A 26,718-nucleotide genomic window follows, 5' to 3' on the forward strand; every position below is an offset into this window, starting at 1 on the left:
CAAATTTCCCATGGTGCATTGTCATGTTTCTTGTGTACTGTTACATGCAACAGGAGTTGCTGTCAAATTTCCCATGGTGCACTGTCATGTTTCTGGGGTACTGTTACATGCATCATGGTCTGCTATCAAATTTCCCAATCTGCAGTCAGATTTTCCCTAGTGTACGATGAGATTTCCAATGGTGTGCTGTTAGACGCAATATGAGGTACTGTTAGATACACTCAGCTTTGCTGTCAGATTGCCCACAATGTGCTTCAAGATGTAACATGGTATGCTGTAAGATTTCTGATGGTGTGCTGTTAGACATAATATGGTAGACTCTCAAATGTGCTGCTTAGATTAGACATGGTATGCTGTTTACACGAAATATGGTGCACTGTTCTGATGCAACATGGTGTGCTGTCAAGATGAAACGTGTTACGATGCAACCTAACATGATGTGTAGACACAACATGGTGTAATGTTTGTACTGTTGCTGATAATGCACCAGTCAGATATCCTCTTGTGCATGGTTACATTTCTGATTGTGTGATGCAAGACTGGTTTGCTGTCAGGTATTACCTGGTGTACTGTTATATGTAAGATGGTGGGCTGGTCAGATCCACCACATTAACCAGTTACATTCATAATCCATTACAGATATTACATTCTAAGGCACCATATCTTTCTAACTTTCTGCTGTCATAAACAGACCAATATACAGTTTCTCTCAAAGTCAAAATATTTCAACAAATATTATGCTAAAAACTTGTTTATTGAAATAAAATTCTAACAAATTCAACTTTTCTGCATTTATATTAAATACTTATAGGTCCCTAGTGTTCAACCCTCTTATTTACATCCATGTTTTAGTTAATCTTAAGTTCATACATAAATTTATATAAATAAAAGAATAATTCTTCAATAACAAGACATAAAAACGTAAAAAGACAATAAAATCAGCCAATAAAAACATAGGTCCTTATTCAGTTATCAAGCTACATAATCAAGTTTTGGTCAAACATTTGCAATATCATCATTACACTGTGAGCATAAAATGAAAGCAGAATATATGTTAAAACACAGTCATGTAATACAAGTATTCTAAGCAAGGCCCAACAGTTTTTAAACAAGAGTCTGGTCAAAGTTATTGAGGCAAGTATATTAAGACATAGCTTGATTAAATCAACAATTTGCCGTAGAAATCTTCTGTTTGACATCCAACAAAAGAACTTAAAGTGCCTTGCTTACATGGGATGGAAAGCTCATGAAGATCAAATGTTTGTTTGTTTTTGTTTGTATTGAGTTAAAAGCTGTTTTCTAACAGTATTTCAATTATGTAATGGCAGGTAGTTAACATAATTGGTGTTACTGGATTCTGTACCAGTACAAACCTGTTCACCGCAATTAACTGCCAACTTCCCCAATTGAATCAGAGGTGGAGGACGAATAATTTCAGACACAATGTCTTTTATCATATCATCACAGAGAACATGCACCCCACCCTCAGATCAAACTCAAGACCCTGCGATCTGTAGATCTGCACTCTCCCTGTTGAGCTAAGCAAGCAGGCTCATGAAAACGAATCCAGTAGAACTGATGGCAATACTTGTCATCTAAAGGAACAATTGTAATGTGGGAGGCATCAAAGTAGCACATTGTTATAAGAAACATATATTAACAGAATGAAAAAAGAAGTCTGACTCAGAGAAGAAAACTCATTGAATAAAAGACTGATCTATACCTTGCTTTGTCCAAATATAAATACAGTTGCTGTTTTATTTTTGGGTTTAGTGCTGTTTTTCAACAGTATTTCAGTTATATAACAGTGGGCAGTTAATCTAACCAGAGATCCTGGATTCTGTACAAGCACTAATGTATTCTCCACAAATAATTGTCAACTTTCTCGAAATGAATCAGATGTGGGGGACAATAAAACTTCAGACATAATGTCTTGATTGAATCTTCATGGATACCATACAATGGGGATCAAACTCACAATCCTGCAATCTTTAGATCTGTGCTCTCCTTACTGAGCTAAGTGGGTGGGTCTGAGTGACCTGGTATTGCTTAACTTTCAAAAATGATTTTAAAAACGAACTGATAGGAATCAATTGAAAAACAAAAACAGATAATAAAATATTTGATCCATAACTAAAGACCTAGGAATGTGACATAATACACATTATTTTACAATTTTATATTTATAAATAAATAACATTTCATACAGTTAGAGAAAGTATGATTGAGCATATTCTTTAAGAAGTGATATGATCAACAAGAAATAAAACTGTATGTGTAACAAATAGGGCATGAACTTTAAAAATCAACAAGAGGTCATGTTTTGTTCCGGAACTTGATAAACAGCACTGCAGTTACAATGCCGGACGATAGGAAACCTAGATATCCAAACGATGAAAATCCAAGATTTTCCAACATTATTCCTCCGATGGTAGGTGAAACTGTCCGTATTAGGGAATTTGTTGCCATATTTAAACCCAACATTGCACCTGTAAATTATGAAAACAAATTTTAAGGAATAAAATTTCATAAGGTGAATGAAACATTAGTTTTTGCCTGAATGCAGTGAAAGCAGTACACTAACTGACATACTTGTCAAGTCTGCTTTCTGGAAATGCTAGTGCTTGTGTCGTTATACAATTATCGACTTTTTCATAGGTTGATATCAGTATTTATCAACCCTCAAATAGTTATATTCACCGAGGCGAATTCTAAAACTGGAAATATTGACGTCTATTTTTAGACCAACAGGTTGATATTGGTTTTCCAAGCACCTACTTCGATCTATTTTTATTATCGTACTATTTATAACCCAAGATAAGTTTATATGATATGTACTTCGAACCGTTTTCAGCCAGTCAGAGAAACAATAGAATACAGTCATGTAATAAAAAAGAATATGTGGTTATGACCCCTCCAAGACTTCAGAGTTTAGTGACTGTCACCTTAACCACTAGACCAACACTCCCCTTCATGGATGCTACATTCAACACTGGACATAAAACATCAAGCTTTGTGTTTTAAAGTTGATAACTGAATTTTTCTGATGTACTAAAATTTCGCTGCTGAGGACTGACAATGTATACCATTATAATCAAAAACTATGTTAGTTACATTCAAGTGAGAATCAACCTTACAGGAAGTGCCTGATTAAAATTTCGCACCAGTTTTCATCAGGAACTTCTGGTGGGGTGATTAGTTCTCTTTGCTTTTACTTTATTTGAGCCGTGCCATGAGAAAACCAATGTAGTGGCTTTGCGACCAGCTTGGATCCAGACCAGCCTGCACATCCGTGCTGTTCACTTTCAAAGCCTATTGCAATTAGAGAAACTGTTAGCGAACAGCATGGATCCTGACCAGATTGCGCGGATGCGCAGGCTGGTCTGGATCCATGCTGGTCGCAAAGCCACTATGTTGGTTTTCACATGGCGCGGCTCATTTATTTCAAGAACTTTGCAGCATGATCTTTTTTATGTCCAGAAATATACTTTAGATACTTGAAATATAAACTATGTGTTTCACACAAAGACGTTGTCTGAATAACAAAAACATTTACCAGTATCAACTTCATCTACCGTCCTTGTCAATGCACTGCTGATGACAATATTCTGTGATGCTAGACTGATAGTTAATGGTGCCAGTACAACACATAACTGGACAATGTCTGATACATAAGACTGAAAGGTGAAAACAGAACAAAGTAAATTTACATTTATATTAAGAGAAACAATTACAGAGAATGAGATTGCTATAATATCTTTATTGTGAAATCATAACATTCATGGGGACTAACTTTCTTGACTGATTTCACTGTTTCAATCTTAAGGTCAGAATGACTTTGACCTTTAAACCCCTGTCCCCTAAAACTATAGCCATACATAAAAGTGCCATGTCTTCTTTAAAATGGGGCATGAAATTGTTTTTGAGAGGGGCCTTTATATAATAGTGTAACACAAAATTAAATGTTTACAACACACTGTTTTGAGGTGTTAATAATCAAAAGTGAACAGGAATATTTTAATCCTAAGTTTTCCTTCTGAAGTTTTATTATTTTTCAATATGAAAATTAAGAACATGTTTTGTTTTAGAATTATGTTTTACTCTATCTCTGAAAGAGTAGCTTCATTTAAAGATGACTACATTTTGAGAAAAGACTCCATGCTTAAGATCATTTTAAAATTATACCCAAATTTAATTTTTGAAATTAGAGCTGCCTAATCATTTAGTGATTCAAAGTGGTTTGGGTGGTTTGGGTGAGTGGTTCCGACAAAGTGGTTTCGGTGGTTTGGGTGAGTGGTTTGGACAAAGTGGTTTGGGTGAGTGGTTCCGATCAGTAATTCAAGGGCCATAATTCAAAAGTGCCTGGGCCAATTTGGCTAGTTATCAAACTTGGCCGAAGACTTATTGGCAAACACAATTGTTCAAGTTTGGTGAAGATCGGATAAGAAATGTTCGACTTAAGAGTGCGGACAAGTTTTGTGACAGACAGACAGACAGACAGACACACACACAAACAGGAGTAAATCAATATGTCTTCCACACCACTGTGTGGTGGGAGACATAACAATAAGTATACATGTACTATATTATGAAAAACGTGAAATTATCATGTTTGTGTATAGTCAGTATTGTGTGCTAGGTTAAAAATAGTACACAGTCAAACCTGCATAAAGCTGCCAACCAAGTGAGTGATACTATCTAGCTGATTAAGGCAGGTGGTTGCTTAGGACAACTGAAAATTCTCACTAAACTATTACAGCAAAAGAAGAGCATTCTAAATATTACTCAGACTAGTTACACACAGTTTATACTTACAAGACTTAAGTATGACCACACAAGTAGAAATGAGGCCCATTTCATTATTGCATTTTCACTGACTTTCTTCAGCACTATTCCCACTCCAACACCTTGTACTATCTGTAAAATAAGTAACAAACAAACTCATAAAAATCTTCTGTTGCCATTTCAAAACACACAAGTCAAATCAATCTTGCCTTTCAACAAAATGCCAGAAGCATCTCTGTGATTTCACACTATATACATTTTTTTTAATTTACTTTTTTTTATTTTCTCTTTTATGACATACATACAAACATGTTACACTTGTTTTTGTATAATTCTACAGACCTATCAAATAATAACAAAGCAGAAATAATATCTTTGAGATACATAAAACAATTGCAATTATTTCCCATTCAAGTTTATCAAATTGTTTTGTATATCAACATACATTTTACACTGTATAAATAATTGCTGTCTGATGTATCAATATTTTACTATTTAAAACAACATAAAACATTACTACGAAAAATATTACATAAACAACAAGTGGGTCATGATGACCCTATATCACTCACCTATTAAACTTGGCATTGAAATCATTCTGTGCAAGTTTGTATCAAATCAAAGCATAAATGTAACCTCTATATGGCTGAAAAGGCCAAAACAGAAAATTTTGCCCCCTTCATGGGCAGTAACTCTAGAACCCATGATGGAATCAAGCCGGTTTTCGTAAGGAACCGAGATCTTATTGTGACTTAAGTTGTACATAAGTGTGGATAAAATCGAATGTAAATGTCACTTCTTTCCTGTTCACAAGGTAGAAAATTAACAAATTTTGGCTCTTTCAGGGGTCAGTCAGGGGATGTAACTGCCGAACCTATGATCTGATTTGACGGATTCATCATGGAATCCAAGATCTATTTTTTTAAGATATTTTGCAGGTTGTATCAAATCAAACCATAAATGAAGTCTCTATATGGCTGCAAAAGCCAAAATAGCAAATTTTGGCCCTTTAAGGGAACCAATGATGGAATCTGGCCAGTTTTCGGAAAGAACCGAGATATCATACCATTACAAGTTGTGTGCAAGTTTGATTAAAATCCAATGCAAAATGTGAACTCTATCGTGTTCACAAGCCAAAATAGCAAATTTTAACCTTTTACGGTGCTCTCTGGAACTCATGATGGGATCTGGCCAGTTTTTGAAAGGAACCAATATATTATGCCATTACAAGTTGTGTGCAACTTGGATCAAAACTGATTGCAAAATGTGATCTCTATCATGTTCACAAGAAATTGTGAATGGACAACAGACGATGGACGGACGTAGGGGGATCACAAAAGCTCACCTTGACTGGACATTTTTTTTTTGACGTGTTTAGAGTCACACTGATACAATTAAGGTCATATGATGACTTTTCTAGCTTTTGATGGTAGAGAAAGACCCAAAGTGCACATCCGAGCATTATTTCATCACAGATGAGCACCTTGGTAGAACCACCAACCTTCCATAAGCCCTCTGGATGGCTTCCTCACATGAAGAATTGTACACCCCAAGCAGGGCCTGGATCCCACATAGGTGAGGGGCAAGTGATTCGAAGTCAGCACCCTTAACCACTCGGCCACAGAGGCCCCTCACCCTGTACAAAGTTTAGGTGAGCCAATAAAGGAACAAGCAAAAAACACTTTTAACCTTTAGCCCAAACTGAATGATGGACCAGTCCATTTTAGAAATTTAACAGTTAAAAGGTTAAGCTACTAAACTGAACTAACCATCGTGAGTATTCCTATATAAGCCATTAAATATCCATTTTGATCAGCTGGCAAATTAAATGTTTCCAGAGCAACCACTTGAAACATGCTCTGAAATATTCCAATTGGAATTCCTGGAAAATATAACACATTGTCACAATCACTACATGTAATTCACAAATAGTCTAGAGACATAACAGAAGAGAAATTATATAAGAAAAATCATAAGCATGAAACATGTCAATCTTCCCAAACATAGTGCAAATAATTGCATATTTATACATGAACAGTAGTAAGGCCTCACAGGTCAAGTTTTACTTCTGTTCTTACAGGGTATTTGTTCTGGGTGACATATCTTGGCCCCTTGTACTTTCAAATATTGCACACATTTCACTGTTGAGGTCTATCACATGTACATACCATTCTATGCAGACAACTTGTAAGTTGTATTCATCCAAGGTCAAAATATGAGTTGACAATTTGTTACAGGAAAAAATATAAACATCAAAATTGCAGACTTAGTTTCTCAAATACTTTAATCACAACAGTTAAACTTAGCAAAAGAAACACACATAAAACTAGCATTAAATGATACAATCCTTACCTGTTGCTACCCTCAGAATGAGCAGGAACAGTGCCCCAGGGGCCATTATCAGTGACAACCATTTCCTCCAGTCTAATAAGGCACCGCCACCTTTTTCTAGAAAATAAATATTTCAAGGATTTTTTGTTGAAAATCAGACTCTTTTTAAGCTATAAAAAATAATGCCAGGGTGTTATTAAACAAAATGTTAACTATTTATCTAATGTTTCAACATGAAAGTTCTTTTTGTTTACTATTACTTCTGAACAAAACAATAAACACTTATACTGACCAGGATAGTCAATTTAATATTCAAATTGTATTTTCTTCAGAGGGTCATTTAATGAAAATTACTGATGAGAAGATTTATGAAAATTTCAATTTGTAGCAATCAAAACAAAACTATCCCCCCACCAACTCCACCCTGGTGGTCATGTTTTTTAATTTGAGAGAATTAGTAGAGGATTCCTTAAGCAATACTGCTGTGAAACTATTTTGAAAGCGAGCCAGCAGTTTCAGAGATTTCCATGTAGCCATGTAAGTAATTAGATGTATAGAACAGCACGACATTGGTGATGACAAAATATCATGTTATCCAATATTATTGTATTCATACCTTTTGGTGTTAAATTGTTTAATTTATGAATCCAGTATTATTCTCTAAATAAATGTACCATATTTGACATGGTAAATAGGCTTGAATTTGACACATTTCTATAACCACGAATTATAAATTGTTTAAGCAATGATTGTCTTTATCAACCCTTATGATGCTGGACACAATTGATTCTTTGCCTTTTCTTCGAAAAGTCGAGCTAAAAACTTTTACATTGGCAAATACTATATCACTTACGCTGATCCATGTAATGTACAGTAACTGTATTTGCTTTACTGTAACACTGACATGTATGTTTTGCACAGTTACTTTTCCACATTAGTGTCATATTCAGTGTAGCACTACTGCTTAACAGATGTTATTAAACTTTGCTTGAATATTTGATAAAGACTCAATGTGTCGAAATAAAAATGTTTGTTCTCTTTCAAAAGACTATCTATGACAATTTCACTAACCTTCAACTTGCACTTTTTTAGTCTGTTTTGGCACAAACATTACCACCAAACATATACTGAGCACAGATCCCAGGAACGCAACAAATGCAGCAAACTCTAGTCTGAAACAAGAATACCAAATAATCAATTAACATGAACCTTCTGGTAATATTCATCTCTATATTTTCATTATAAAACCTACTTGGAATTTTCAATACAGTCAATTCTGAAATAAGACTACCTCTTAATCAAGACAAACTCCAAATAAATGGCTTGAAAGGTCAGTATTTACTACCCATTTAAAAAAAAAAAAATTCTATTTCTGAAGGGTGGTCCTCACAGACAGGTTTGCCCGTATAACATTTTTACATTTTCCAAGATTCACAAGGACACCAGAATACAATGACATTAGACATAATATAATGCTTGTTTCTGTTTGCTGATGTTTTAAGTTATACCAATATCCAGGCTAATTCCTGAAATACAATGTCCCCCACCCCACCCACCTCCACCTTGCACCAGCTTAAATGGAACCCTATTACAAAGATACTGAATGGACTCCATGATCCCGAAGGGGAGAGGTGGTCTAGTGGATAAGGTGTTGGCCGCTCAATCCAGCGGTCATGGGTTCGAACCTCACTGGGTCATGACTATGACTTCTCATATGACACCAGTACTGGTTTTTCCAGGAAGCGGACTTGAGAGTGGTTCCAATTCATCACAACTGAGTTAAAACAAATTAGTATAAACTAAAGGACCAGAAAATATTCTTGCTCCTGTAGACCTTGCATGAAGAACTTGTATCAAACATGTATCATAAGTTAGCTATGATGAACTCTTCTGACAACTTACCCTTGAAACTTTGTGATGAGTCCCCCAACTACTGGGCCAACAACCATTCCAACTCCATAGGACAATCCTAACTTCCCCAGGGCATCTGCACGCTTGCCCGAGTCTCCCAAATCAGTAACAATCATCTGCCCTCCTGTAATATTAATAGCATCATCTTTATTAATACAAGTCATATGTATTTATTAAGAACATAACTGTCCAGCAGAGTACATTCTGCAGAATAAACTTTTCTTGTGCAAAACAGCATAACTGCATCATTGTATTTCATCTAATTTCAGCAAGAAATAATCTTTAAGTTTTCCCCTGTAGCAAGACACAAGAGGGGGTTCTAACTAAGTACAGTCTAACATGCATTAGCAGCCACCTGTATACAGTGTGACCCTGCTATAGTGACAGTTTCTAATGCTGTCAGCAGAAATGCTAAAATTCATCAAAATAATTAAATGCACTGTAAGGATCAATGAAAACCTTATGTAGTAAAATCATAGCAACATTTCAAAAGTGACATTGTTTTAAATAGATAATTAGCATTATATGATAGTACCTACTCCTAGTGAAACTTAGACGCCATCTGTTTTTAGAAAGGATAATTGCATCCATCTACAGTTAAGTTTGTGGTTTTATATTGTAATAAATTTACATGTAACTGAATATTTTAAATTTTGTATCAGTTTTCTGGAGGGCTTTTATGTGAAATTCAATGAAAACAAGAACTGTCACAGGAGTGACTCATACCCCCACCATACAGTCTTGTCACAGAAGAATGGCAACCATAAGAAATCTTAAAAATACTTTGGAGTACTTCATCCTGGGCTTCCACATATAAGTAATCTAGTATAATACTGATATAGTAATACTAGTAAATATATTAAATCTCTAATATTAGAGATGCACTGAAAGTGAATACAAAAAAGTGTCTTACCAACCCATGTTATTCCTGGAATTTAAGGGGAAGAAACTCAGTACAAAAGTTAAAAAAAAGGTTACTTCCCTTTGGCTCTAAGCCAATCAGAATGAGATATAGTGAAAATACATCAAAATTAACCTTAAATTCTAGGTAAAAGGGGACACAATTCAAGAAAAATTAGTGTCAGAGTTATGCACCTTGTGTCACATGATGTGGGTGATGAGGTGGAACATCTATTTTAAGTCTGAATCAAATCCATTCAGTAGTAACTGAGATATAGTGAAAATACATAAAAATCAACCTTAAATTCTGAAGTAAAAAGGGGCATAATTCATAAAAAAATGGTGTCAGAGTTATGGCACCTTTGTGTCACATATTGTGGGTGATGTAGGTGGAACAATCTATTTTAAGTTTGAATCAAATCCATTTGTAATAACTGAGATATGATGAAAATACAACAAAATTAACCTTAAATTCTAAGTAAAAGGGACATAATTCATGAAACTTGGTGTCAAGAGTTATGCACCTTGTGTCAACATGATGTGGGTGATAAGGTGGAACATGTATTTTAAGTTTGAATCAAATCCATTTGGTAATAACTGAGATAATAGATTTCGGGACGCGACGTGACAAAACTGACTCCTATATACCCCCCTCAAACATGTTTGGTGGGGGTATAAATATATGTCATAAGAGTGTACATAAGCCTAATGAAGTTTTAAACAGATTTTATCCCTATGTTAACAACCTATTTATACTGGTCATGTTCAGTCAATCCATTTTGTGGCTATTAAAAACAGGCTAGAAAGTAAATGATTACAGGAGAATCTGCCTAAAATAAGTAGTGTATGATACTTAACCAAAGTGTTCAAGGTTAATGCATGTATAACAGAATGGTAATGATCACTGGATTGAATAATTTACTTGTTATTGCTGTGGACTTAAATCCTACATGGCACTTACGTTAATGGTACTGAATGTAACATGGCACTGCAATTTTTTCTGAAAGAATCTAACATGCACAACTCCTGTTGTTACTGATCACTTGTGTGAAGTTTCATTAAACTGTGTCAAGGGCATGAGTAGAGTTGGTGCACATAAGACTGTGTCTACAGATGGACAGACAGACAGACAGATGGACAGATGAATGGACACACAACCTGAAACCAGTATACCCCCCTTACAACTTCATTGTACAGGGAATATAATGACTCCAAAGTTCCCCAAAGTCTTACTCAAGTTTAAACTTAGTATGAGGAATGAATATTAGCACTGGTTTACACTTTATCTCATAATCTCTAAATAGGCCACAGTTGTCAGAGTAACTTTAGTCTACAGAGAAAGAGTAGATGCCAGTACTTACAGCAACAGACTTGCAGTACTTAACCTTGCATTACATGCTGTATGAAAACTTAGGGTAATCTAGAGGACTAATGTTAATACTGACAACAGACTGGCAGTCATCTACCTTGCATAGCATGCATGAACACTGAGGGCAGTCTGGAGAGGAAGAGTATTGATACAGATGTTGATACTGACAACAGACTTGCAGTCACTTACCTTGCATAGCATGCATGAACACTGAGGGCAGTCTGGAGAGGAAGAGTATTGGTACAGATGTTGATACTGACAACAGACTGGCAGTCACCTACCTTGCATAGCATGCATGAACACTGAGGGCAGTCTGGAGAGGAAGAGTATTGGTACAGATGTTGATACTGACAACAGACTGGCAGTCACCTACCTTGCATAGCATGCATGAACACTGAGGGCAGTCTGGAGAGGAAGAGTATTGGTACAGATGTTGATACTGACAACAGACTGGCAGTCACCTACCTTGCATAGCATGCATGAACACTGAGGGCAGTCTGGAGAGGAAGAGTATTGGTACAGATGTTGATACTGACAACAGACTGGCAGTCACCTACCTTGCATAGCATGCATGAACACTGAGGGCAGTCTGGAGAGGAAGAGTATTGGTACAGATGTTGATACTGACAACAACAGATATGATAAAGCTGCTGAAACAAAGGCCAAGGTCATTGCTGCCCGACTGCCAAACAGGTCACCAAACCTTCCGTACAATGGTCCTCCAGCCAACTGTACAATGGCAAATGTAGTTTGAAGATACCCGTACCATACTGCATTCACTCCTAATTTTTTTGACAAATACTGAAAAAGAAAACATACAGGGCATATTATTATTAGCACTTTATTTGTAAGGTGGAACAATACAATTTCGCTTCCTTTTTAATTCTCCATGTCAGATAATCTTAAATAATTTGATTTGTGTCAGTGACATTTTGTTTTCTGTTTTTTCAGCAAAAAAAAGCAATTTCCTAGGGATATGAATTAGTTGATTTCAACTGAAGTTAAAGGATAAACTGAATGGGAATTTATTTGTATTCTGGGATATAACTTGCTATCATGAAGCCAAGAATAATTAGTGCTCCTGGAGTTTTAATGATTTCACAGTTACAGTACTCTCTGGAAATTATGTAATTAAATAAATTCTCATGAAATGCAAATAAGAACCTAGGTCTGAATGCCAATTCCGAGCCCCATAACTATTCAAAAACAGATGGAGGACTGAAAGTATGAAAGACTTAAAAATATATAAAATAAGTATAAAATTGTACATACTGGAAGAGTTCCTGTTTGTATCCAAAAACAGGCTGAATACAAAAAAATGTTGACATGTGTTAACAAAATCACTTTGTTAAAAGTCCATCCAAATAGGTGAATTTCATTACGTTTATTCTCCATGTTTGATGCTGGTTTTTCACTATTCAAGAGATTCTGCTGATCATTAAGATCTTTTGAGTCTGTCATATTATCAGATCTGTTTTCATTAGAACGTGTGATCCTCTGATAGGCCGAGCCATCTTCTCGTCCACTCATGATGCTGGTCTACAAAGAAAGTTGGAAATATCCCTGCAAATACAGTACAGATAAATTTTAAGATACCTTCAAAATACAAAGTTAGGAACTTCCAGTTAGGTAAAATTGTTAGAAAACTTACCTCTCTAGACCAACAATCTCAGTACAAGAAATATATTTTAATCTTTCAAATGGTGTTCACTTAAAAGAGGTTGCATTGTAGATATCCCTACTGTACTCAGAAGAAGTTATATATATATATATGACAAACTGCTAATTGAAAATTTGTATAATTTTATGTATATAATCAAGGAAGTGAAAAGTGTTCAAAAAGTAGAACAGCGTGGTATAAAACTTAAAAATAATGGACAAAGACAGTGTACAAGGGTGGATCGAAGGGGAAGGGGGTACACCCTGTATGCCCATCCCCCACTAAAATAAGGTGAGCATACTTTTGTGAAAGCCTGAAATTGATACAATTGCTGACAAAATTAACAAATATCATTAATATTGAGTCAAACTGATGTTGTTACAAATTTACTAATTTGAAAGATGACATGGTGTCAAACATTTATGCTCAATGTATATGTATGTCAAAATAATTGAAACAAGAGGGCCATGATGGCCCTATATCGCTCACCTTTTATCATTGCACTTGAGGACTAGAAGGTCCTCAGAAAAAATATCTAAGTCCAAAGGACAGGAACAACAAAGGGAAGAAATTTAACCAGAAAGAAAAAAAAATCTTACAAGGTATAAATATGTTAAAATACACCTAAAAATTGGAGGTACCATCCATGTTGTACCACAGAAAAGTGGTCTCGGTTTTTCCCTACGGCCAATAATAAACAAGAGATCACAGAGTGATCTTGGCGCCCACCAATGTGTCATTTTTGTGTGTTCCAAATTTCAAGACTTACTGACTAGCTCAAGGTCAAATTTCATTTCCGTACACAACACTGTGCATGTGGTCTAACTTCGAAAGCTGTAACTTGAGAAATGTGAAAGTAGGTCACTAGATCAATTTCAAGGACAAAGTTCTTTGTACACAAAACTATGCATGTGCATCAATTTGGAAGACTGTAGTTTGAGAAATTTGAAAGTAGGTCACTAGGTCAATCTTAAGGTTAAAGTTCATTTCGGTATACAAAACTATGCAAGTGGTCCTAATTTGAAGGCTGTAGCTTGAGAAATGTGAAAGTAGGTCACTAGGTCAAAATCAAGGTCAAATTTCACTTCACAACACAAATCTATGCATGTGGTCCAAATTTGAAGCCTGTTCCTTCAAAAATGTGAACGTAGGTCACTAGGTCAATATCAAGGTCAAAGTTTGTTTCGGTACACAATCCTATTCATGTGGTCTAAATTTGAAGCCTATAGCTACAGAAATCTGAAAGTAGGTCACTAGGTCAATCTTAAGGTCAAAGTTCATTTCGGTACACAAAACTATGCAAGTGGTTCAAATTTGAAGGCTGTAGCTTGAGAAATGTGAAAGTAGGTCACTAGGTCAAAATCAAGGTCAAATTTTATTTCGGAACACAGAACTATGCATGTGATCCAAATTTGAAGCCTGTACCTTCAAAAATGTGGAAGTAGGTCACTAGGTCAATGACAAGGTCAAAGTTCATTTCGGTACACAAAACTATGCAAGTGGTCCAAATTTGAAGGCTGTAGCTTGAGAAATGTGAAAGTAGGTCACTAGGTCAAAATCAAGGTCAAATTTTATTTCGGAATACAAAACTATGCATGTGGTCCAAATGCATGTGGTCCAAATTTGAAGCCTGTACCTTCAAAAATGTGAAAGTAGGTCACTAGGTCAATGTAAAGGTCAAAGTTTGTTTCGGTACACAAAACCATGCATGTGGTCCAAATTTGAAGGCTGTAGCTTGAGAAATGTGAAAGTAGGTCACTAGGTCAAAATCAAGGTCAAATTTTATTTCGGAATACAGAACTATGCATGTGGTCCAAATCTGAAGCCTGTACTTCAAAAATGTGAAAGTAGGTCACTAGGTCGATGTAAAGGTCAAAGTTTGTTTCAGTACAATTACCATGCAGGTGGTCCAAATTTGAAGGCTGTAGCTTGAGAAATGTGAAAGTAGGTCACTGGGTCAAAATCAAGGTCAAATTTCATTTCGGAACACGACATTATGCATGTGGTCCAAAATTTGAAGCATGTACCTTCAAAAATGTGAAAGTAGGTCACTAGGTCAATGTCAAGGTCAAAGTTTATTTCAGTGCACAAAACTATGCATGTAGTCCAAATTTGAAGGTTGTAGCTACAGAAATGTGAAAGTAGGTCACTTGGTCAAAATCAAGGTCAACTCATGTCAAGGTTCATCTTGCCACTCAAAACCATACATGTGGTCCAAATCTGAATGTTGTAGGTTATTGACAAGAAGTTTTTATAAGCTTTTCCCTAAATAAGTCTATATGAACCATGTGACCCCCAGGGCGGGGCCATATTTGACCCTAGGGGGATAATTTTAACAAACTTGGTAGAGAACCACTAGACGATGCTACATTACAAATATCAAAGCCCTAGGCTTTGTGGTTTGGACAAGAAGATTTTCAAAGTTTTTCCCTATAAAAGTCTATGTAAACCATGTGACCCCCGGGGCGGGGCCATATTTGACCCTAGGGGGATAATTTGAACAATCTTAGTTGAAGACCACTAGATGATGTCAAATACAAAATATCAAAGCCCTAGGCCCTGTGGTTTTGGACAAGAGGTTTTTCAAAGTTTTTCTTTATATAAATCTATGTAAATTATAGAAATAAACAAAGGGCCATAACTTACTAAAAATTTGTTGAACCAGTCTGATTTTCAGGGGGACACAACTAGGGTACCAATTCATCATTCTGACAAAGTTTGGTCAAAATCCCCCTGGTAGTTTCTGAAGAGATGCGATAACGAGAAATTGTTAACGGAAGGACGGACGGAATGACGGACGGACGGACGGAAGGACGACGGACCACGGACGCAGAGTGATTTGAATAGCCCACCATCTGATGATGGTGGGCTAAAAAGTTACTAAAAATAAGCTATTTATAGTAACGTAAAAGGGAAGTAATTAAAAAAAAAATATTGTAAGTGGACAAAAGAAGGATCTGCCAAATAAATCTGTTGACATAAATGAAATTTCAGATCAGTATCTTCACTAGTTATGGAGATATAACAATTTTAATTTGAAATAAAGGGAGGTAATTTGACATAAAATCAGTCCATAGTTATCTACCCTGATTGTCTCAGTCCAACTAATAACAATAATGAAATTTCAAATAAGTCCTGTAAGTACTTACTGATATAAATCCATTTTGATTACAATCAGGGGAGGTAATCAGATATAAAATAACTCTGGAACCTATGATTGGATCTGATTTGAAATGGAATCCAACATTTCTTGTTGTTGAAGGTTTTTTGGAAGTTTGTATCAAATAAAACCATAAATGAAGTCTCTATATGGCTGCAAAAGCCAAAATAGCCAATTTTGGACCTTCAAGGGGCCATAACTCTGGAATCCATGATGGGATCTGGCCGGTTCAAGAAAGGAACCGAGATCTTATGGTGACACAAGTTGTGTAAAAGTTTGATTAAATTCAAATCATAAATGAAGCTGCTATTGTGCAGACAAGGTCAAAATAGCTAATTCTGGCCCTTTCAGGGGCCATCACTCTGGAATCCATAATGGAATCTCGCCAGTTCAAGAAAGGAACCGAGATCTTATGGTGATACAAGTTGTGTGCAAGTTTGGTTAAAATAAAATCATAAATGAAGCTGCTATTGTGCAGACAAGGTCAAAATAGCTAATTTTGGCCCTTTCAGGGGCCATAACTCTGGAACCCATAATGGAATCTCGCCAGTTCAAGAAATGAACTAAGATCTTATGGTGATACAAGTTGTGTGCCAGTTTGGTAAAAATCAAATCATAAATAAAGCTGCTATTGTGCAGACAAGGTCAAAATAGCTAATTTTGGCCCTTTCAGGGGCCATAACTCTGGAACCCATATCGGGATCTGGCCAGTTCAAGAAAGGAACCGTGATCTTATAGTGATACAAGTTGTGTGCAAGTTTGGTTAAAATAAAATCATAAATGAAACCACTATCGTGCAGACAAGAAATTGTTGACGGACGGACGGACACACAGACACACGACGGACGAAGGGTGATCACAAAAGCTCACCTTGTCACTATGTGACAGGTGAGCTAAAAATATATACATATGTCAGATTGCACCATCTGAGGCTGCCTTATTTAAATCTTTTGATAGGGACCCCACACGATACTTCCATAGTTTACAATGGAATTGTGCCTGGTAAACACTTCTACAATTTACTGAACAGAGTGGACCTTGTGTACCTAAGAATCCAATCTTGCCTATGTATGTGAAAATATATTAATGTTACCAGAACAGGCAGGGCAAGTAGCACAGTCCTGTATGGCTATCCCTAAATTCTAGTCATATGTGGATCATATCATAGGTCATTATGATACAATTCTTCACCTATTTTAGTTGTAACAATTAGCAAAAAATATGAGAATTTTTTTAAATAAGTTCAATTTCATATTTTCACAAAATTAGAGTGGAACACATTGTAAACACATAAAGTTAAATACAAGAGATCACAGAGTGATCTTGGTGCCCACCAATGTGCCATTTTTGAGTGTTCCAAATTTCAAGACTTATTGACTAGCTCAAGGTCAAATTTTCATTTCCGTACACAACACTGTGCATGTGGTCCAAATTCGAAAGCTGTAGCTTGAGAAATGTGGAAGTAGGTCACTAGATCAATTTCAAGGACAAAGTTCTTTGTACACAAAACTATGCATGTGCATCAAGTTTGAAGGCTGTAGTTTGAGAAATTTGGAAGTAGGTCACTAGGTCACTCTTCAGGTCAGGTTATTTCGGTACACAAAACTATGCAAGTGGTCCAAATTTGAAGGCTGTAGCTTGAGAAATGTGAAAGTAGGTCACTGGGTCAAAATCATGGTCAAATTTCACTTCCGAACACAAATCTATGCATGTGGTTTAAATTTGAAGCCTGTACCTTCAAAAATGTGAAAGTAGGTCATTAGCTCAATGTCAAGGTCAAAGTTTGTTTCGGTACACAATCCTATGCATGTGGTCTAAATTTGAAGCCTGTAGCTACAGAAATGTGGAAGTAGGTCACTAGGTCAATCTTAAGGTCAAAGTTCATTTCGGTACACAAAACTATGCAAGTGGTCCAAATTTGAAGGCTGTAGCTTGAGAAATGTGAAAGTAGGTCGCTAGGTCAAAATCAAGGTCAAATTTTATTTCGGAACACAGAACTATGCATGTGGTCCAAATTTGAAGCCTATACCTACAAAAATGTGAAAGTACATGTAGGTCACAAGGTCAATGTAAAGGTCAAAGTTTGTTTCGGTACACAAAACTATGCATGTGGTCCAAATTTGAAGGCTGTAGCTTGAGAAATGTGAAAGTAGGTCACTAGGTCAAAATCAAGGTCAAATTTCATTTCGGAACACGAAACTATGCATGTGATCCAAATTTGAAGCCTGTACCTTCAAAAATGTGGAAGTAGGTCACTAGGTCAATGACAAGGTCAAAGGTTTTTTTTCGTGCACAAAACTATGCATGTAGTCAAAATTTGAAAGCTGTAGCTACAGAAATGTGAAAGTAGGTCACTAGGTCAAAATCAAGGTCAACTCAAGTCAAGGTTCATCTTGCCACTCAAAACCATACATGTGGTCCAAATTTGAATGTTGTAGGTTATTGACAAGAAGATTTTAAAAGCTTTTCCCTATATAAGTTTATATGAACCATGTGACCCCCAGGGCGGGTCCATATTTGACCCTAGGGGAATAATTTCAATATCTTAGTAGAGAACCACTAGATAATGCTTCATGACAAATATCAAAGCCCTAGGCTTTGTGGTTTGGACAAGAAGATTTTCAAGCCAAGTTTTTCCCTATTAAATCTATGTAAACCATGTGACCCCCGGGCGGGGCCATACTTGACCCCAGGGAAATAATCTGAACAATCTTGGTAGAGGACCACTTGATGATGCTTTATACCAAATATCAAAGCCCTAGGCCCTGTTGTTTTGAACAAGAAGATTTTTAAAGTTTTTCCCTATATAAATCTATGTAAATTATAAAAATAAACAAAGGGCCATAACTCAATCAAAAATTGTTGAATCAGTCTGATTTTCAAGGGGACACAACTAGGGTACCAATACATCATTCTGACAAAGTTTGGTCAAAATCCCCCTGGTAGTTTCTGAGGAGATGTGATAACGAGAAATTGTTAACGGACGGAAGGACGGACGTTCCTACATATGGATACTTATGTGGCTACTCTTTTGTTCTCTCTATTGTTCTTTTAGCCACGTAAGAGAAAAATAGTCACATAAAAGCCTTACGGAATGAATGACATCAAAGAAAAAGTACAGTTACCTATTGTTCCTATAGCCACCTAAGTATGCAAATGTGAGCTCGGAGGGACGGACGAAAGGACGACGGACCACGGACACAGAGTGATTTGAATAGCCCACCATCTGATGTTAGGTGGGCTAATAAAATCAAATTCATTATAGAACATATTCACAGAAATTATATACTTAGCCTCGCTAATACTCATAAATGTTATTTACTCATGATATTACTGTCAGGAAAACTAGAACAATTTAGTCCGAATAGGCCAAATTTTAATTTGGGCCGAATCAGTCGGGCAAAATCAGCCATGGTCCGAGTCAGCCTGTATTCTAACAAATTGGCCCAGAGTCACCATTCCTTCCTGGATGCATTGGTCAAAAGGGCTTATACACTTTCCTACAGAGGTGAAGGCCCTTAATCAAATCCTGGCCACTCCCATTGCAGTGAATTCCCGGGCAAGGCACTTTATAGACTAGCCACTAGACTGATAATAAATATATTTCTACAGTTTCCCTTTTTGTTGAATTCAATTCCATAGAGACAAATTAAGCCAGTCTATTTAAGAGATTTTCACACAGGAATGAGGGTAAAATATGATACTGGACATAGGATATAGACTGGCTCAATTCATGACATTAAATCATAACAAGAGCTGTCGGATGACAGCGCGCTCGACTATTCGAAGAATTGATTGAAGAATGGGGTCAAAATATTTCCATAGTTTTTCAGACTAAACAAAAAAATGGATTAAACAAAAAAATGGATTAAACAAAAAATGTTCCTATATTTGTGGATATTGATTAGTCTTGCACTAACTGGCAATGTGTGACCATGATGGCAAATATGTTAAGTTATATGTCTGGCAAAACATGGACTTATATGAAAAATTTAACTAATTTCCAAGTCCAAAAAGGGCCATAATTCAGTCAAAATAGTTGACAGAGTTATGTACTCTTGCCTAGAGATGGAAATCATGTTGATAAACTAGTGTTAAAAGTTTCAAAGCCACAGTTCAAATAGTTTTGACAAAACGCTGACTTGTTAAAAAAAACTGAACAAATTTCAAAGTCCAAAAAGGGCCATAATTCAGTCAAAATAGTTGTCAGAGTTATGTACTCTTGCCTACGGATGGAAATCATAATGATAAACAAGTGTTTAAAGTTTAAAAGCCAAAATGTCAAATAGTCTTGACAAAACATGGACATATATAAAACAAAACCAATTTCCAAGTTCAAAAAGGGCCATAATTCAGCCAAAAAAGACGAGAGAGTTACGTACTCTTGCCTATTGATAGAGACTATTATACTGAACAAGATATAAAAGTTTCAAAGCCATATGTCAAACACTTTACACAAAATATAAACTGGTACGAAAAACTTAACCAAGATTTCTAAGTCAAAAGGGGCCATAATTCAGTCAAAATGCTTGATGGAGTTATGTACTCTTGCCTACAACTGGACATTGTGATGGTAAACAAGTGTTGAAAGTTTCAAAGCTTTATCTCAAAAGACTTTGTCAAAAGGTGGACTGGTACGAAAAACTTAACCAAGATTTCTAAGTCAAAAAGGGGCTATAATTCAACCAAAATTCTTGATGGAGTTATGTACTCTTGCCTACAACTGGACATGGTGATGGTAAACAAGTGTTGAAAGTTTCAAAGCTTTTTCTCAAAAGACTTTGCCAAAATATGAACTGGTACGAAAAACTTAACCAAGATTTCTAAGTCAAAAGGGGCCATAATTCAGTCAAAATGCTTGACAGAGTTATGTACTCTTGCCTATAACTGGACATGGTGATGGTAAACAAGTGTTGAAAGTTTCAAAGCTTTACCTCAAAAGACTTTGTCAAAATGTGGACTGGTACGAAAAACTTAACCAGGGTGTGACGCCGACGCCGTGGTGAGTAGGATAGCTCTACTTATTCTTCGAATAGTCGAGCTAAAAATGTAAAAAGATATATCATAGTCTAGGCACTTTATTGTGATTACCTCAGTCAACCCAGCTGTAAATGGGTACCAAGAAATTGCTCTGTGGGTAAGGAATAATTGTTTTTTCACTGTTCCTCAAAAGCTGGGATTATGTTATTGGTTCATAATTTCAAAGCAATGTAAATTTTGATAAATTAAATTTACCTTAACTTTTTACCTTTACCTCTCAAGTAATATATAAAACACTGACACCAGATATGCAATGTTAATTAAATTTACAAGGCTGTCATAACCAGGTTATTAATTGAATCAAAGAGCTATAAAAATAAATAGATCGGCAACTTGAAAGGCATATAGTGCAAATCTCGCTAACATCCCGTGATAACTGAATCAGATCTCGTTTACCGGAAGTGACACTTTCTCCACGCGCCATTTGCGAAAGCAATTATTCAACGGTAAATTAAATATCGCCGTATAACCACGTTTCTTTTGATGGCAAAAAATGTGTGCTTTGTGTCTCAAGACTATTTCACATTAGGAAGTGTCTAGGGCTACGGATCCGTACCTCTAGAATCTGATTCTAGAGGTACGGATCCATACCTCTAGAAAAGCCTGTAAGGTGTTTCTAGGGGTACGGACCTCCTTTTTCTAGAGATTTGGGGTTATTTATATCTCAAATTTCATTGAAAATGAAATAACAAGTAAGACTTAACCAGTATTCACTTAAAACTTGCATCTAATTTGTTTACAGATACCAGCGTTCACCCGATTGTTTACTTTCTCTTTCAAAACCTAAATGACCGAGGAACTCCAACTGAATACACTGTTCCGTGCCGATTAGTTTGCTGTCAAAGAAATTGCTGATAACAGCTAGATTAATGAATGAATCTATCCCTTAACTGAATTCCCTTTGAAATTAAGCAAAAAATAGATAAATAAATAAATAATAAAATAGGCGTAATAATATGTACCTATTTATTTTGTTATTTAACAATGACAATTGGCACGGAAATAATTGTGTAATAATCAATTAAGCAAAAGAAATTGTTTGTGAAAACTTCCCTAGTATCTCGCAACAGTTACCGAATGTGTGAAAAATAAAAATAAACTTCGGGTTAATTATCAATTAAAAATAGTTATTTCTCAACATATTTATCATTACTTTGTTAAATCTTTATATCTTTTTTTTCCTGCCAGTTCAAATCCTCGTGATTTATTTGGTGATCCTCGATTATTTACGTTCCAAAAGAAGATGTAACAAATCGGATGATTTATGTTCTGTAAACCATCCAGATCCAAGGTGAATTCTGACGAAGTGCTATTTGTTATATCACTTTCAACAAAATTTGAAATGTAAACGACCCTTAATCTCTAGAAAAACGGAGGTGCGTACCCCTAGAAAACCCCTAACAGGCTTGTCTAGAGGTACCGATCCATACCTCTAGAATCAGATTCTAGACACTTCCTTCACATTAAACTAATGTTGTTTTAGAAGCCAACATGTATTATAAATGAAGTTTTAAAGGTACAAATTGTAACTCCATCCCCGCAGATGTTTGTTTTTACTGAGATAATGCCGATTCAGGCTCTGACACGAGATCACGCGAGATTACTGCCAGTTGCTATTCTGTGTATACTTCTTCGATTGAATGACCTAAAAGTGTCTCTACTTTGGTAACACTTTGCATGATTAGCTTACCTTAAAAGCTTATTTGCTGGACTAAATCTGACGCAGTGTTCAAGTTGCAAATAACTACAAAATGAGAACTTCAAAAAATCATTTACAAATATGACCATTGTACACATATCTAAACCACTCACACTAAAAGAACCCACTAAAAGTGACAGCAGTTTGCCCTACTGGTTATGAAACATCGATTTAGTTGAAAGCAAGTAAGGTCTCGTATTCGTTCACACTGATAATTTTCAGGCAGTCACGTACTAACTTACCCAGCACCACTGTCTTTCAAATCAACTCTGTTATCTCTGGAAATGTTCCACATATTGAACCAAAAGTGAAAGTTTACGTGTGTCCAATTTACTGGTTCTCATTCCGCGTAAATAAATTGCATTGACTTTTGTGAGCCGGTAACCAATCTGCCGTAATTTTTACATTTCGGTAAATCTACTCGTTAAAGAGGCTACTTCAAAGATGTAGGGCACAAACTATATAAAGAGTTGAAAGGCTTCAAATGTACACCTACCAATCACGCTGATTTACCAAAATCGGGCAGCTCGAGCAAAATTAAGTAGAGACAGGAAGCTCATGGAAGCTGCAGTTCGGGTTCAAATGTGGACGCTATGTAGATCTAGCAGCCACAAGTAACGTTTGTTCCAACTTTTTAGCTTAGCTAAACGTTCAAAAGAGAACGTTATTAAATCTACATACACATTTAAAAAACTTCGTTAAGTTTCAATAACCTGAAATATCATATTTTTTCCTTATTGACGTTCAAATTTCATATGGGGTGTGACGATATTTGTGACGTCAATTTCATGTATGCCGTCGCGTTTAAAAGTTCTTTAACGTCGATATTTTCAATTTTATTTGAATCATTTAAATAATAATTTCAAGTGTAAGTGCGTAAGTAATAAAAAGATTATTAGATTTGCATCGAGAAATATGCGCTCGTTTTTTCGCGGAGTAATATTGCGCTCCTAATGTCGCGCAATATTTCCGCTCAGGCATATTTCTTAATACAAATCTAATAACCTACAAGTCGAAAGATTTCCTGCGACCAGAAGTTATACAGACCAGAAATTGTTATGGATGTATGTGCGACTACTCAGCCTAAAAGTAACTTATGGGTGAAAAGTGTGCTTGTTTTTTATCATATCATTACGCTTTAATGTATGAAATATTACTCTGGCTATATGGCTATTTTGAAAACTTTCAAAGTCTTCTATTCTGAAACTGCTGGCCCAATTTTATGATAATTTGACTCAAAATAATGAACTAAAGGGACCCTCTAATAAATTCATTGCGTTCCGGTTAAAACATGGCCTCTAGGGGACCGGCAAGTTTTCCCTAAATGGATAAATGGAAAATTTAGAAAAAAAAGCCTCTTCTGAAAAGTTTTCACAATAGATCTAATTAAATTATTTGACAGCACTGTTCTCTTGATGACCTCTACTAAATTCATTCAAATCATTCTGCTTCAAAGTTCTTTTAAAGGCGATGCCTCTTACGTGGTGGGGCCTCAGTTTTTCCTAAATGACACTATTGAAAAGTGTTTTTGTTTTTTTCTTATTCTCAAACCACTTGCCCCATTGTAAAATCATTTCGCAGCAATGTCCCTTAAATAAACCAATTAAAAACTCCTTCAAATCATTCTGTTTCGCTAAAACATGGCCGCCAGGGGTTGGGGTTGGTTGCCTTATATATTGCTTTAGAAAAAAGCAACTTTAACTTGAAATCTCCTCTGAAGCCGCTGGGTTTGATTTCAAAATAATTTCAAACATAACTATGTTTCTTGGCTGATCCTAAACCAAAGTCATTCATATCATTCTGTCTCTTTTACGCATGACTGTCTTGGTATTGGCTATTTTTTCTCTATATGACTAAATGTGAAACATTCTATCAGACTCCTTCAAGCTCCCACCCATATTATCCCCAACCCCACCCACCAACACCCCGTTTTTTGTCTTTTTGTTTTGTTTCTTGCCCACGTCCCTCTCCTACCGCCAAAGAAATTACTTTTTTCTTGATATTGTTATCCTTGTTATATAATGCATGTGTGTAATCGGTTCAGCAACAATGAGAACGACATGTAATTGAAAGCTTTTAATACGACATGATAATATAAAGATGGTATCAGTATGGAAGCTGGGACTCACTGAACCCAACATCAGGAATGTCTAATACGTATCATTTGTTCCAGCTAACATATACAGTGAGCGTGGTATTTATACCTGGTCTAGTAGATATGGCGGGAAACCATTACTGATTTAATATGAAAAGGGTCAAAATTAGAAGCTATAATATGGATCAAACTGGTTCTTCTTTGAAAACTGAATCCGAGGAGTACAAGACAAAAGGGTTGCATTTAGATAATTTTGATCCATGTTATATTTAAAATATGGCTCCTACTCCCTTCTGGCTTCTCCAGATAAAAAGGCATTTACTCACATTTCCTGCTTGATAACTATCCGAATAGAAAGCGATCCAAATATTTAACATAAACCATTACCTTTCGCATACATTCCCACAAGTTTTAGGTCATGCATGGTGTAATTATAATTTACCACTTTAAACTATATAATTGTTTTGTTATTCATATTCAGTTTCATTTTCACAACTATCTACGCAGAATTATTCAGAAAAAAAAGACAGTTGTTTTAGCTACTCCAATACGTTAAAAACAGTTCTTTGTGCAAGTTTGTTATTTTCTATTTTCGGTTTCCAGTTCATTGATTATATACGTGTCGAAACTTAGCATTATTGTGACGTGTTTTTCTTTTTAGAAATATAACTTGTATTCTTTAAAAAGAACAAAATATGTAAGCGTTAGTTATTAGTTTTATGAAAACCCGCAATCAATTAAAGCGACTCGTACAATCAAAGGACTGAAAGTATTGGAGGATCGACTGTCTCTGAACAACACAGATTGTACAAGATTTTGACGATTAGCATTTATCATTTATCAATTAACATTAGCTATTTGACACACAAAATAGCTCAGTAAATGCAAGTCTCGAATCAGATTTTTAAATAAGAAGCAATTTAACCCAAATTACAGTTCGATCCTTATTTTGAGCACAGTAATACTAGTATACTTCTCTAAGCAAATTGGTAAAACATGTTTTTAATTGTTCATATACATATTAAACATCATAATTGATTCTTAAAAGACAAATGAACCCCAAGGGGCAAAGCCAACCAAAACTGGATGTTGATCAGGACAAATTAGTGGGGGTTTGGTGGGAATGCTCCCACAGAAAAAAATTGAATTGCAGAACAGCTCTGGTGCAATTCGATGCATATTTGGAGATATACTCACCAAACAGTTTTTTTAAATATGATAATCATACCAGTGAACATCATGAGCATGCCCTGGCCTCTGGACCTGTTAGACTAATCTGATGTAAATGCAAGCAAAAATGTTTGATAAAGTGCACCCATATATCTGAATAATAATTGCTTTTAGGTAAAACAAAGGTGATAACTGTCTGGACCTAATACAAAATACAAGCAATTGTATTGGCAGAGAAAGGGAGAAGAAGCAAAATACCTTTTAAAACTAGAAGACGATGGGTCTGTTTTCTGTTCTCTCCTGGGCTTCAACTTATTACAACTTAATACAATACTACTGATATCAGCTCTGTGCAAGGGATCACTAAAAGATATCTCTGCTTGTAAGTGCTAGCCCAAGGCAAGAGTTGTCACTCTTTGTGGATCACAACTTGAAATTAAGAATTAAAACTTCTGTAACTATCATAAACTTCACTTTTGTGAAATCATGATTTTTGGTTATTTCAAGGACTTGGAAATCAATTTCTAGACTTTATCTAATGTATTACAATCATTGAAAATTTTAGGGTCTATCTCTACTTCAGGAGTGTTCAATTTTA

At 35.8% G+C, this 26,718-nt stretch overlaps 1 protein-coding gene across 4 annotated transcripts; it reads right to left on the reverse strand.

The window, feature by feature from the left end:
- Positions 1-735: 735 nt before the first annotated feature.
- Positions 736-25,550, reverse strand: LOC123540320 (solute carrier family 22 member 18-like). Of its 4 annotated transcripts, none has more exons than XM_045325240.2 (10): positions 25,277-25,550; positions 12,569-12,859; positions 11,854-12,097; positions 9,019-9,151; positions 8,188-8,288; positions 7,138-7,233; positions 6,555-6,667; positions 4,816-4,917; positions 3,557-3,677; positions 736-2,489 (listed from the first exon to the last, which is right to left on the reverse strand). In XM_045325240.2, exons 2-10 carry the CDS (start codon positions 12,824-12,826, stop codon positions 2,317-2,319), a joined length of 1,341 nt encoding a protein of 446 aa, XP_045181175.2. In that variant the 5' UTR covers positions 12,827-12,859; positions 25,277-25,550; the 3' UTR covers positions 736-2,316. The 4 variants fall into 4 exon arrangements, with proteins under 4 accessions (XP_045181175.2, XP_045181174.2, XP_045181176.2 ...); XM_045325239.2 differs by having other exon boundaries at positions 25,338-25,549; XM_045325241.2 differs by lacking the exon at positions 25,277-25,550 and adding an exon at positions 23,352-23,605.
- Positions 25,551-26,718: the final 1,168 nt, after the last annotated feature.

This window comes from Mercenaria mercenaria, chromosome 16 (assembly GCF_021730395.1).
Source record: "Mercenaria mercenaria strain notata chromosome 16, MADL_Memer_1, whole genome shotgun sequence".
Lineage (NCBI taxonomy): Eukaryota > Metazoa > Mollusca > Bivalvia > Venerida > Veneridae > Mercenaria > Mercenaria mercenaria.